Consider the following 13846-nt stretch of genomic DNA (forward strand, 5'->3'; position numbering starts at 1 on the left):
GTTCACCTTCCCAGGATGGCTTTGTGTTTTGGGGCTCAGGGCTGTATGTGCTCCATGTGGCTGGAGTTTCACCTGGGCTGTTGTTTCCTCTCCAACAATGTCCTTTGGCACCAAGGGAAGCTGCTGCGGAGAGGAGGGTGGAAGCCCTCCGTGCGCCCCACAAACCAGGCTGTGAGCGTCCTGTGACCAAGGAGGAGGCAAAGAAATGAGAAGGGAGGCAGGATGCATCGTCATTCCCCACTTACAGCTGGGGAAGGCGAGGCATGCGGAGACAGCTGGGGTGGGAGCCAGCCTCGAGCGCTTGCTGCGGGGTCATTTTTCCTCCCAAGGCTTCCCTTGATCAGTAGATGTGAGGAGAGAGGGCAGCGAACTCCTGGCTGCTGTAATCACCTTCCTGGCGCACTGCATTTGTTGTAATCATGGGAGCCAGTACAGGAGAGAGAAAAATTGTGACACGAGGGTGGATGGACTCCCTGGAGGCCCAAGGTTTCCTTTCCAATCATGCCCAGCGCAGTCTCTGCCTTGGGATGATGGGCTTGCCGTTTGCTACAGGGCTCCCGTAGATTAATAGGAATTGATTGCACTCCCTCCCCTGCAGGACCACGACCTCCTGGCGGGGGCTTTGTTTCCTGCGTGGCAGGGAAATGTCAGGGCCCCCGCGTAGCAGAGCTCAGCAACAGGAGGCAAATGTGCAGGAGGAGAGCTGGCCTCGCTCTCTCCCCTCACCTCTCCCCTTTTTGGTTGTCATCGCTGCAAAGAGCCACACGGGAAAAGGTCCAGGTGGTGGCTGTGGGGTGGGCTGCCTGTCCCAGGGGCTCCCAGGATGCGGCCCCCTCTCTGCAGGGCTGCGCTGGTTCTCAGAGCAGCTCTGGCCACCCAAACCGATGTTCCTTGGTGCTTGGGCTGTGCTCTGCTCCGTGGCATCCCTCCCAGGGAGGGAGCGGCTGGGAGCTCGTTACCCCAGGGAGGAATTTGTGCCGACAGCTGAGCAGCCGGGGAGACCTTGCTGTGGTGGTCAGGGGCTGGTATCCTTCCCTGCCCCTCTGCCCTCGCCCCGCTGGGATTCCCAGCTGCTGCAGCAAATTCGGCATCGCCCCGATGTCTGCTGGAGTTGTCCCCGAGGCCAGCTGCGGTTTCTGCCTGACTCCCAGCCTTGAATCTCTCCCTGTTCCCTTCAGCACTCCTCCAAGGACCTGGCTTTGGCCCTGTAAGGCCATGAGAGCAGAGGAGGAGGAGGAGGTGTCCCACGGAGGAGCCGCTCTTGCACCGCTTCTCCCTGCCCTCCCTCTGCTCTGGGGCTCGTGCCAGGAGCAAAGTGGGTTCGGCTCCTGCTGCTCCACAGAGAGGGCTCAAGGGCTGCTCCACTGAGCTCTTGGTCGCTCCGACTTCGTGCTCCAGGCCTTGGATGTGAGCAGGGGCACGTATTCAGCTGGTGCCACGGCGCGGTGTTTGCTCGGCCCTCTCGCCACACGCAGCGCTGCACGATAGCCGTGTTTGCAGAGCAAATAGGGCTCCACCAGCAGAATTCCCCATCTCCCCGATACTCCCGGGAGCAGCGAATCCACGCTACCCAATAGCTAGGGGCAGGGGCTGGAACTGCTGAATGGGGCTGTTCATTTTGCCTTGTAAACACAACCGGTAATCTCGGGGGTTTGAAAAAAGCAGACGATTCCCTCCAAGCCTTCCACCTTTTCAGCTGGGAAACGAGGGCAGGAGTTTGTTAAAAACGGCAACAATAAAAAAAAAAAAAAAAAAAAAAAAAAAAAAAAAAAAGAAAGAAAAAAGAGAGAGAGAGACTTATTTGTGAGTAGCAGTAAAGTGGTTGTGGCTTGAAAGCCCTGCTTCCGAGCCTCTGCAATGCGCTGCAGGAGGAAGGGGAGAGCTCCACATGCTGAAGATGGTTTGTCTGTGCTGAAAATACCTGCCCCTTGGCTTCCCAGCGGAGAGCCAGGGGGGTTTGCTGTGCAAATGCAGGAGATTCGTGGGGAGAGTCGCAGCCCGAGTGCCTGTGGGAATAGCTCACCAAAAACCAGCAAGCAGTCGGTGCTAGAGCAGTGAAGGTGGCTCTGAACGCGGCGTTTAAGGAGTTGTTAACATCTCATCTCGAGCATGTGATTAGCTTCCCTGGCGGGACTCGGCTTTGGGCTCTTTGAAGTGTTTTAGCCAAGTATTTACTATCTGACTGTCTTACAGTAAATGCAGATCATTCACGCGGCTGGCTTTAATCCCCGGTTCTTGGCCAAAGTCCAGGCTGAGTGATTTCATTTCTGCCTGTCGGTGCCTAAATTCCTCGTTGCCATTTTAGATCGCTTCTCCCCTGCGTGCCCCGCTGCGCCACGTCGTGTTTCGGCATGTCGGCTGCCTTCCTCCATCCCCAAGGTGCCTCTGGCCAGGGGCCGTCCTCATTCCCGGGGAGCCTGGAGAGCCTCGGGGCTGTAAAACGAGTGATCTCATCGCCCTGCTTACCAAGTGTCACTTTCGCAGCAAGCCACTAAGTGCCCCTGCTTCCTTTAGTGCCCTGCTGCTAAAATTCAGGGCACAAAGGCAACCGCGAGCAACAATTCCTTGCAAATCCGTGCCGTGGGAGCAGGCTGCACGGCTCCCTTTAGCTGTGAAGGGGATGCCCTCTCCCAAAACCTTCTCCTAAAGCAACGCAGCCGCAGGTTACCCCCTCCCCAGGGGGGGACAGAGCCCCTTGCACCCCATGGGGTGCTCCTGCCCGTGCGGTGTGCGTGCACCCAGGCAGGACGTGGGATGCCACCGCTGCTGGAGGGGGGCCGAATCCCAGCCGTGGGGCACCTGCATCCGAGCGGCCCTGTGGTGACAGAGCAAACTCCTCTCCGGCAGGCGTGGAAGGCTAAGAATAGAATGAACCCATAAAATCCACCTGACAAATGCCTCGACGTGAACCCCATCGGCAGATGCCAAGCAGGTCCAGGGCTGCCTGGAAAGAACAGCCCCAATTAGACGGAGCCGTAAAGATAACGAGCGCGGGGCAGGCTCGCGCAGAGCAGCAGAGGTAGCTGCCGCTCCCGGTGCTATTTTTGCCCCCACCCCACTTCCTCTCCAAGGAGGTTTATATTTAGCAGCCTGGAGCTAAACGATGGCAGGGAGGGGAAGGATTCAGAGCAATCTGGAGCACAAATTTGTCAGTGCTAAGGTGCTTGCCTTCTAGCTATTCGCGCTGCTAAGAGGGAGGAGATGGAAAGACCCCTTGCGCTCTTTCCCCTGTTTTATTCCATGCATCTTCCCCAGTCCTGGTCTCTAGGGCCCTTCTGGAGGTTGTGGGGTTCCCTAGAGGGCGAAGCTCATGCCCAGCACCTTTCCTGACCTTCTGGTCCCCCCTTGCAGCTTGTTCTGACCATCCTGTGCCCCTCCTGCCAGGGCAGCGCTTTGTCCCCATCACAGTGGGGTGACCGCTGCCATCGGGCACGGCGGGCGTGCTAGGGGGGTGCAGCAGCCCCTAGTCCCAGGAGGGTGCCCCTGCTGAAGGAAGGGGCTGCAGAACCCAAAGCTGCCCTGGTGGCTGTGTGTGAGGTGTAGGGGAGGTGGCAGCGGGGTGAGCAGCGCCCTTGCATGCGCCTGTGCAAGGGTGGCTCAGGGTGCTGCCAGCCTGCAGTTCGTGAGCTCAGCCTTCAGCAGAGGTGTGAGGAAACTTGTGGATGCTCTCATTTGGAAAGAATAATCATTGGGACCAGCTGGAGGTTAATGTGGGGAGTTTGTTTTGTTTGTTTGTTTGAGCCTGTGGTGTAGCTGCTGGGAGCAGCACGGATTCCCCCTGCTCCCTGCCTGGTAACTGGGGGCTGTAACAGCACAGGAGCATCTGCACCTTGTCCAGTTCCTTTGTCACCAGTGGCATTTCCACTCACCGGCAGTGCTCAAGGGTAAAACTTGCCCAGTTTGCAAGGTGAGGAGCTGGATCAGAGCCCTGGGCTCAGCAAGCGGTCTCCAAAGGTTTGCCTTCCCTTCAGGAGGAGCAAGGCTGCTCGGAGGCTTTATTGTTGGCCATGAGAAAAGCACCAGCGCGGAGACTTTGCTAATGCAGCATTCATTAGCGTCAGCATCTTGCTGTCAAAGCCTGCTCCTGTAGAGCTGAGAAAAACATTTAAATGTCTGAGGCCCGGAGTGGATGCGTCTGGCATCCTCCTTGCTCACTTTGCAACTCAAAGCAGCCTCAGGCCTCTCTTCCCACCCCCAGCCAAATACCCCCGCATATGCAAGCACTGAGGGCCTTCAGCTTTAGGGTTTTGCATCCTTGAGGCTGGGAGGTGAGCGGGGTGCTCGAGGGGAGCGGGTCCCCAGCGTTCAGGTGCATCCCACGGATAATCCCAAGGATTTTCGGGGGATTGCGCCCGCCGCAGGAGGCCGTGCCTCGCAGCCGAGCGTGGCAGCCACGCCAGCCGTGTTTATGTTGCTGACGGTAATCTTTTAAGCCTTCAGATGCAGGCATGTCAGCCCAAGTGTTCCCGTCGCCCTGGCGACACGATGCATTGGCTGGGGATGCTGCGGCTGAGCGCATCCGTCTGGAATGCGACCGCGGCTTCGGGCTCCTGGCCCGGAGGGGGCTGGGGGCTGCTGGGCTCACAGGGGGTGGGGTGCGGGAAGGAGCCCCCCTTCGGGTAGCTCTGGGTGCCCGTTGGGCCCCCAGGGGTGATTTCTCAATTAAAATTCCCCCTCGGGCTGCTGGGTGAGGAGAGCAGCGTTAAAAGAGTGCGGTGCAGTCAAATGGAAACACCCTGGGAAATGGGTTGGGGTCTGCGAGGGCTGGTTGGGGGCGAGACCGATGTCAGCACCTCTGGGGAGCAATGGCCATTTGCCAGGTCTGTGCTTGGCAGGAGGAACAAGTCCTGAACGTGCTGGTGCCACGGAGGGCAAGGTGGAGATGCCCAGAGCCCCCTCAGCCCGCTCGTGGGGCTGCTCAGGCACAGCACGCTTCGCCATGTGTCCCTTGAGGGTTTCCTTTGTTTAAGGGGTTTATTGCTCTAATCAGATCTCCAGCTAAGGAGATTCCAGCGCCTGTACCGGATCTGAGTCAAGGAAGAGCTTGTGAGCAAGCCGAGCTCGGAGCACCTCCCCGGGCAGGGACCCCCCTGCTGGTCCTGGCTGCCCCCAGCACCCTGCTGCTGGCTCGGGGGGGGGTTGTGCAAGGACAGAGCAGGGAGATGAGACCTGGGAAGGTGCCTTTTCTCTCGCTGCTTATTCTTTTTTCCTGCTTTCCTTCTGCTTTTGCCGCGTTTTTCCCCGTTCCAGGCATTCCTGGAGTTTCCAAGCACGCTCTTAAGGCATGCCCCGCGCTGACAGCCGTGACTCAGTGTCCACAGCTCTGCCCTGGGCTCATCTCTGAAAATTAGCTCAGAAAAAGCCCCGTGCACCTCCTGACCGCAGGCAGCTCCTGGTGACACGAGGTTCCTGATTCCCCTGGTGGCTCCGGCGCAGAGGATGCCCGGGGATCCCAGTGGGGGCACGCAGCTCTGGGTGCTGCCGTCCCCAATGCCTGGGGGGGCTGCGGGTCTGTCCCCCCCCCCAGCACCCCGCAGCCAGCTCCGTCCCCTTCCCCGCAGGGCTCTGCCGTCCCTCAGGGCACGAGGTAAAATGAACAAGATGAAAAACTTCAAGCGGAGGTTCTCGCTCTCGGTCCCTCGGACGGAGACCATCGAGGAGTCGCTGACGGAGTTCACGGAGCAGTTCAACCAGCTCAACAACCAGAGGAACGAAGGTAGGGAGCCCCCGGCCCCCGCCGCGTGGAAAGCCGCTGCCCCTTTGTCTGCACTCCTCTCCCCATCCAGGATTAGCAGCACCTGGTTATTAAACCTGATCTGTGGAGAGATTTCTGCCTGCACAGGGCGAGCCTCGAGGAGGGACAGGTATTTGCACAGCGCCCAGAGGAATGACACCCCTGTGGTTAAGGTGGAAGAGCGTGAAAGCGTTGGGATCTCCTCCTGCCCACCCCAAAGTGACCCCACTGCTGCCGGCACCCGCTGCCACCAAATCCTGAGACCTCGCTGCCTGTCCACAGGGCTCCTGGGGTGCACCTGGGGCTCGCTGAGCTTCCTCCTAGCCCCACAGCCTTCTCCTTTGGGGTGCAGGAGATGCTGAGGGCTGGGAGCCCGGCGGTGCTCGGCCCTTCCCCGAGCGGTGCTGGGGCAGGCTGGGCTGGCTCCTGCGGGCACAGCATGGGAGAGGCTGCTGCCTCCCAGCAAAAAACAGCTCTGTCTGGGCCAGCCCATTCATGTGCTGCTGCCCTGGGCTCCGCTCGGGTCACGTCCACATTTTATTTTATTTTTTTTATTTTTTTTTCCCCTCGCCCTGCAGCCACAATTGCTAGCAACTTGTGCTGCAAGCAGGGGCCGAGGCCGTGATGTAATTGCCTGGCACTCGCGGCTGGCCCAGCAGGGAGGGCTCGTCTCTGCCAGCGAGCCTGCTTCAGAAGGCAAGATGCAGAAACCTGATGCAGAGCTGCCTTTCCTCATCCCTGCCCCTCCTGGCACCCCTCGTGCCCCTCCAGATACCCCAGGCACCCTCAGCATCACCCCTCCGCAGCCTCCTTCCCTGCTCCTCATGCACGCACGCCGCCCCTCACACCCTAGCAAGCAGCCGGGGCTATAATTAGACTTGAGCCCTTAATTAGATGCGCAGAAGCCGTGAGGATAAAAACGGTGCGGGGCTAAGAAAGCGCCGGGCGCTGACAGCTGCTGCTGCTGCTGCCTCCCTCGGGGCACCTCGGCTCTGGGATGGCTGAGCCCGGGCTCGTTATCTCCACCGTGCCAGCTGAGGCTGTCGGGGAGGCGATTTCCCCATCCTGCTGCTGTAACCCCTGAGTTTCCCGGGGGTGTAAACAGCCCCCAGGGGTCACCCCCACGGCACCCTCAGTCCCACTGCTGTGGGTGTTTTTGGAGAGCCCCGGTAACCACGTCTGTCTGAGGCATCTCCTGGCTGTTTTGTGCCCCCCTCCTCGTGGCCGGGGGGGGGCTGGTGGGGATGCTTTGGTTGTGTAGGGGAGCAGGATCACTTCGGGGGTGCTGGAGGGGATGAGAACGGGGTTTATGTGCAAGCTGCTCCTCTGGGGGGTTTGCTTGGGGGGCTTGGAGCTCGTGGGAGCTGCCTGGGCTGGAGGGGGGCACATGAAGGGCGCTGCTCACAGCAGGCATCAGCCCCTTGGGGAGTCCTTTGCAGGTTTTATTTCCCCCCCCAGCATCAGAAGTCACAGGTTATCAGCACTCAGGGGTCACAGAGTCACGGAGGACAAGGCGAGGACACCACCAGGGTCTGCGGTGGGGTCCCCAACCCTGTTCTCCCCAGCCTCCAGTTCCCACGACCTCACTGCCGGTTAGGAAGCCGATAAAAGGGGGTCCGAGAGAAGCAGAGCCAGCAAATGGAAAAGCAAACAAACAGCTTTCCGGCACGGGCACATCCCGTCGTGGGCAATGTCACCTTGGCAGAGTGCAGAGGGAAGGGGTGCTGGGCTCAGAGCTCTGGTATCCCACTGGGACCTCCTGCGTGCCCCAACCCCATTGTGCCTCTGCTCTGGGCCCCACCACAGCCTCTGCTTGGGTGGAGGAAAGGTTTTGGGTTATGGAGAGCCCAGGCTGGGCCCTGGGCAGTGTCTGAACCTCAACAAGAGCCGGCACCATCTCTGCATCAACCTCACCGTGGCTGCTCCAGCTCCCCTGGAGGCTGAAGGCAGGGGGATTTGGCTTCCCTCCTGCCCTTCCCCAGGCACTCTCTGTGCTCCGGATCTGCAGAGGCGTTGGGCCTGGCTTTGATAAGGGCTGGTGGTGCTCAGCAGCAGCTCGTGCCCGTGCCCAGAGCTGTTTTGCCCCAGAACAGCCACGGCCTGGTCTGTGCTCTGAGGCCAAAAAAGGGCTGCGGAGCCGGCATGACTCCCAGCTCAAATGGCATAAATCAGAGCCAAAATTTGGCCTCTGGAGCGCACGGCCACAAAGAAGTGAGGATGAGGGGGAGGAAGGAGGATGAATAAGCCCAGATCTGCCTCAAGAGCGCAACAGAGCTTTGAAAAGGGTTCACACTTAGCAAAGTAATTAAAAGTTATAAGTCAGGGAAGGAGTGAAGGGGTTCTGGCCCCTTTCCTTGGGAGATCAAAGCTTGTTTTGGCAGAGACAGTGTTTAAATATATTTATTAAAAAAAAAAAAAGGCAGGAGGCTCGTCAAAGGCAGCCGCCGTGTCTGCGGTCTCGCTTTAATTTGCTTTGATATCCCATGCAGCCTCATTATTCGCAGGGTGCCAGGGCTCACTGCAAGCCACGTGAAACACCGAGCAGAACCAGACAGGCCCTCGGTTTGCTGGCCCACGGCCCCGCATCCCCTCCCGTGAGCACCCGGAGAGGTCCTGGGCACCCAGGGCAACCTGTGGGACCCGGGGTCAGGGAAACTTTTAGGGCTGGGCTGGCACATCCAGCCTGCCCCTGGCCCCAGGGCACCATTCTCCTCATCTCCACGAGTCCTGGGTGTAGTTTTAGGTGTTGTTTTCATCTTCTGGTAGTTTTCAGGTTTTTTTTTTTTGTGTGTCCTGTTGCCCTGCACATGCACTGGGAGGCCGGTTTGTTATTCTGCCTTTGGGTTTTGCCTCGGATGCTTTTGTGGATGAAGAGCTGGTGGGCTGCTGGTTCGGACAGACCTTGCACCTTTTGGGGACAGGCTGCATCTTTTAGCAGGACTTTGGGCCTGAGGAACCAGCACAAATTCTCCCAAACTATCTTTTAAAGTGGGATTAGTTGAACTCTGTTTGGTCAGACGTTAAGTGGCCTTTGGTTTTCTTTCAGATAATTTGCTTAGGAGGCGAACAAGTTCAAAAGCTTTGATCCAGTTTAATTGATCCACGCTAATTCTGTACCCGTGCTTAATTCAGGGTAGGTTTCCTAGCTGCTCCTGCGCAGGCAGATGGCCAGAAAGGGACAGGGACTGGAGCCCCGCAGCAGTGTCTCTGTGCCTCCTTGCCCACCGCTACAAAACCTCCTGGCACGGTTTCAGGTGCTGGGGGGTCCCCTGGCATGGGCTGCACCCCACCCATGGGTGCGGGCTGTTTGTAGAGGGCACCCCGCATCCCTCAGCTCGCAGGTCCCCTTCTTCCCCGTGCCCGTGGCAGGAAACCACATCTTTTCCCGGGTCACTTGCCTGCCACCTCTCATCCGTCAGATGAGCAGCATGCGGCCAGGTCCCGGCCCTCCCTCGCCCGTCCTCAGCAGTGAGATCATCGCTGGCTGCCCGAGCACGCCGCAATCGGCCGCCCAAATCTGTGCTAGGCATAGCGGGAGGGATGCTCTGTGCAGCCTACAGAAAGCTGCCTTCTCCATCCCAGTATGCCCAGTTAGAGCTGCCTTTTCCATCCCAGAGCTCCCAGTTCTGCCTTCTCCATCCCAGTACACCCAGTTGGTGTTGCCTCCCCATGAATCAGGGAACTCGCTTCCTACCAGCTGGCCGTTAATTACTGAGTGAGGAGCTTTGAGTGCAAGCCTCAAACCGGAGGCCAGAGGGAGCTCAGTGGCTTATTTTGTTCCGATTTCTTGCTCCTTTCAGGGTTTCTTGGGCTTGATGAGGCTTCACACCCGGAGTCCCTAGAGGAGAGTGATTTTTCTGAGTTGGTTTGGTTTTCAAGAGGGCTTTTGTGTTTCTCAGGGTGATGGCACATCTCGCTAAGTGTTTTGTTTTGCAATAAACAACCGCCAGATCCAGAGCCGTGGTCAGGCACCTAGATGTCCCTATAGCACGTTGTGTTTTGTCTAAGGTGACGTTAGTGAGGATAAGGCTGGGAAGCTGAGATGAATGCTGGCCCATGCACCAGGAGCCTGTAGCAAGCAGCAGGTATTGCCTCTGGGTGTGGAGACAGCAAAGGATTTTCCTGCGGCCCTGGAGCATCTCTGGATCTCCCTGCCCTGCTCCCTTTTCTTCAAGACAAGGGCTGTTGTGGTACTTCTGCCACTCCAGCAGCTCTCTGTCCTTTCTCTTTGTCCTCAGACCTGGCTCAAGGGCACCTGCAGCTGGAGCACCTGGGCAGGGACTTCCGAGCCGACACGGCCCCCATCTCCCCCTCCGAGGTGGAAGGCCAGTCCCCGATGGCCGTGCGCTACCGCAACAACAACCAGCGCCGCTTCTCCATGGAGGCAAGTGCTGCTGGGGGGCAGGAGGGATGGGGGCAGCTCTGGCTGTCACCTGCCTGCTGGCTGGAAGGGCCAGTGCTCGATTTGTGGGGATCTGGTGGGCTCAGAGCCCTGATGCCCTTGCTCAGCATGTCCATGGTACTGGACAAAGCCCCAAGCGCATCCCCATGCACACACCTTCCCTCTTCCCCTGACCAAGGGTCCCACAGGTGTCCCTATTTCTTTGCCATTGATATCAGCTCTGGATAGAGGGTGCTGCCCCTTGGAAGTCTCTTTTGTCAGGTGCTTTCATCACCTACTCTCTTGCCCCTCTCTGCAGGATGTCAGCAAGCGCCTCTCCCTGCCCATGGACATCCGCCTGCCCCCCGAGTTCTTGCAGAAGCTGCAGATGGAGAGCCCGGAGTTCCCCAAACCCCTCAGCAGGATGTCCCGGCGGGCTTCCCTCGTAAGTCTCCGTGTGCAGAGCAAGCAGTGCTGGCACAGCACCTTGCTTTGTGCATGCAGCACCCACCCTGTGCACATCCCCCTGTGCAAGCTCCCTTGCACCGACACACACACACACCGCAAATCCCTCTCTGCGCACTCCCAGCAATACGTTCCCACGTAACCCATGCACATTTGCCCCTGTGCATATGCACGCACTCATCCTTTCCTCGTGCCACCCCTACACGTGCAAATCCAGGCGCTGCTGTGCAGATCCCCAGGCCCGTGCATTCCTTCACCCAGCTCTGCGCACACCTGGCGCCCTTCCAGGGGGAGGAGGTGGAAACCTCCTGCAGTGCCACGAACGCTGGAGCCTCTGCTGGTTGAAATGCAAATGCTGATAAATAATGAATTAGCCTTTGCATTCATGCTGGCATTTCAGTTTCTTTTTCTGCAGAGCATCAGCATACGTAGGCACAAAAACCTGGTGTCCTGTTGGCAAACGTGCAAGCACGCGTCCAGTGGCGAGGTGTTGGCAGGTGTCTTCTGATCCGGTGTGCCTGTCGTGGGGAGGGAGGAGAGAATGGCAGGGGTTGTTATTTAAGCTTCAGGAGCTAGGATCTGCCCTGGGCTTTGGGCCTGTAGTGCTGGGAGCCATCCCCTGCCTTGGCACGTGAACGACCCGGACTAACCGAGGGGTCTGTGTGCCCGCAGAGAAGTGCAGAGTGAGGGGTCTGCTGGGAGCGAAACCTGAAGCCCTTGCCTTGCGGTGGTTGCCCTTTCTTTCACTGGGTACAGGAGAGCAGGTCCCAGCAATACATTAACGAGTCGCTGTTCCAAACGGGGAAATGTCCCTTTCACACTCGATTTGAGGAGCAGAGAAGTGAGAGGAGTTGCAGTACAGGGCAGCACGTAGGAAAGCACTCAAGAAAAGGTCTGGGTGCTGGCGGCAGGATCCCACCGGGCTTCTCCAACAGAAAGGGCATCGTCAGCTCCTTACGATCTGTGGAGGTGTTCTGATGGATCTCATGCTCGCCTGCACCACTTCTGCAGGACACAAATCCACATCGTGAAGGCACCTGCCTTGATCAATCTGCCCCCAAATCAATCATGACCCCACGGCCTTGGAGACTCATCCTTCCCTGGATGAGATCCCTCCCAGGGATGTTTTCCTTTCTCTCTTACAGTCGGATATCGGCTTCGGGAAGCTGGAGACCTATGTTAAACTGGACAAACTGGGAGAGGTAAGGAGATGCTGAACCCTCCCCAAGGTTTTAAGTTAGGTTAAAAGGACTGCAGAAGGGCAGAATGGAGCCAAATATCTTTAATACCTAGCACTGTTTAGACCAAGTCTTGCTGTGGACTTGAGCCCTTTAGCTTCAAATTACCCTTCCTACAAATGGTACAGGCTATATCACCATCGTGCCACCCCAATAAATGGCCCGTGTGCCCTCCATTTCCTCCCTCTCCCCCAGGGCACTTACGCCACCGTCTTCAAGGGGCGCAGCAAGCTGACAGAAAACCTCGTTGCGCTGAAGGAGATCCGCCTGGAGCACGAGGAAGGGGCGCCTTGCACGGCCATCCGGGAAGGTGAGGGCGTGGGGGGCTCTCCCTCGTCACAGCCCTGGTGAACAGTGCTGGGTCCCGGGCTGGCTCCGTGCGGGCGGACTCGGGGACGTCCCACCGGCATGGTGCTCTGGTCCTGCTGCCCCAAACCCACCTCTTCTTCCCCCAGTGTCGCTGCTGAAGAACCTCAAGCACGCCAACATCGTCACCCTGCACGACATCATCCACACGGAGCGCTCCCTCACCCTCGTCTTCGAGTACCTGGTGGGTCCCGGCGGGCGCTGCGCTCCTGCGGGCGGGTAGCGGGGCGCAGGGGATGGAGAGGCCGATGGGTGCTTCTCGTTGCAGGACAACGACCTCAAACAGTACCTCGATAACTGCGGGAACCTGATGAATGTGCACAACGTGAAGGTGAGCCAGGCCTGGATGTCTCCTCAAGGTGTCTCCAGCTTCCAGGGGTCTTCCCCGGCCACAAGGCTGGGAGTCGCTCGGCCTCTCGGTGCCTGTGCCCCCAGGGCTGAGCGCCAACCCCTTCTGCCCCCGCAGATCTTCATGTTCCAGCTGCTGCGGGGCCTGGCCTACTGCCACGGGAGGAAGATCCTGCACCGAGACCTCAAGCCCCAGAACCTGCTCATCAACGAGAGGGGAGAGCTCAAGCTGGCTGACTTCGGTCGGTGGGCAGGGGAGAGGCAGAGGCCGGGTGGTCTCCAGCAGCAGCTTGGAGCAGGGAGGGATGGGGGGGACCCTCATGAGCAGCTCAGGGCCCCCACGCGATGCTGCGTGTGCTCCTGAAGCTGGCTCTGCCTGGCTGCTGCTTTCTACCTGGCAGAGTTCGAGGCGTCTCTGGGGAAAACGTGGCCCCGCAGGAAGGTGCCGCTCCCTCAATGCCCACCCCTCTTGTCCTCAGGGCTGGCCAGAGCCAAGTCGGTGCCCACCAAAACCTACTCCAACGAGGTGGTCACACTGTGGTACCGGCCCCCTGACGTCCTGCTGGGCTCCACGGAGTACTCCACGCCCATCGACATGTGGTGAGCCACGGCTGCCAGCCAAGGGTCCCCAGGGGCTCCGAGCCCCCAGCCGGGTGTTCCCATCCCGCTGGTGGTGCGGTGCCGCACGTGCCCACGGCGTTGGGTGTCCCAAAGGGTGGTGGGCTCTCCTTGAGTGTTCTGCATCCCCTGGGGCTCCTCGCTGTCCCTGTCAGAGCTGATTTCCCCCCCCCAGCAGCCCCAGCCCTCGTTATGGGGCATCCTTGGGGCTTCTCTCTCCCTAACGCCACCGCTCCTGCTGCGCTTTAGGGGTGTTGGCTGCATCCACTACGAGATGGTCACCGGCCGGCCGATGTTCCCCGGCTCCACGGTGAAGGAAGAGCTGCACTTGATCTTCAGGCTGCTGGGTGAGTCTGCTGCTCTCTCCCAAACGCCCACTTGAGGGCAGCGGCTGACTGCGCCAGCGGGGCCGGGGCGCAGCCTCGGCCGCCCGGGGGAGCTGGCACGGCGCTGCCGGCCGGGGGCTGCCACAGTTCTTGACCCCACAGCCGGTGAGCACGACAGGTTCCCCTCTTTCCCCCTCCCAGGAACCCCAACGGAAGACACGTGGCCGGGAATAACATCCAACGAGGAGTTTAAGGCTTACAACTTCACGCAGTACCGAGCCCAGCCGCTCATAAATCACGCCCCAAGGTACCTCCCGCAGCACCCGCGCGGAGGGCACGGTGGGGTTGCATGGGATGTAAACGGGAGCTG

The 13846-nt window shown here is 59.2% G+C and overlaps 1 protein-coding gene across 1 annotated transcript in view; it reads left to right on the top strand.

Annotated features, from left to right (window-relative positions):
- Positions 1-13846, top strand: part of CDK18 (cyclin dependent kinase 18) — a 28698-nt gene that overhangs the window by 13044 nt on the left and 1808 nt on the right. The window contains exons 2-12 of the mRNA XM_032203439.1: positions 5562-5716; positions 9973-10118; positions 10435-10560; positions 11726-11782; positions 12014-12128; positions 12274-12368; positions 12453-12515; positions 12651-12774; positions 13012-13132; positions 13400-13497; positions 13678-13783. Of these exons, the coding sequence (XP_032059330.1) occupies positions 5593-5716; positions 9973-10118; positions 10435-10560; positions 11726-11782; positions 12014-12128; positions 12274-12368; positions 12453-12515; positions 12651-12774; positions 13012-13132; positions 13400-13497; positions 13678-13783 (1175 nt within the window). The 5' untranslated portion in view covers positions 5562-5592. The remainder of the gene's footprint in view (positions 1-5561; positions 5717-9972; positions 10119-10434; positions 10561-11725; positions 11783-12013; positions 12129-12273; positions 12369-12452; positions 12516-12650; positions 12775-13011; positions 13133-13399; positions 13498-13677; positions 13784-13846) is intronic.

The sequence above is a fragment of the Aythya fuligula genome, chromosome 25, assembly GCF_009819795.1.
Source record: "Aythya fuligula isolate bAytFul2 chromosome 25, bAytFul2.pri, whole genome shotgun sequence".
In the NCBI taxonomy this organism is placed as follows: domain Eukaryota; kingdom Metazoa; phylum Chordata; class Aves; order Anseriformes; family Anatidae; genus Aythya; species Aythya fuligula.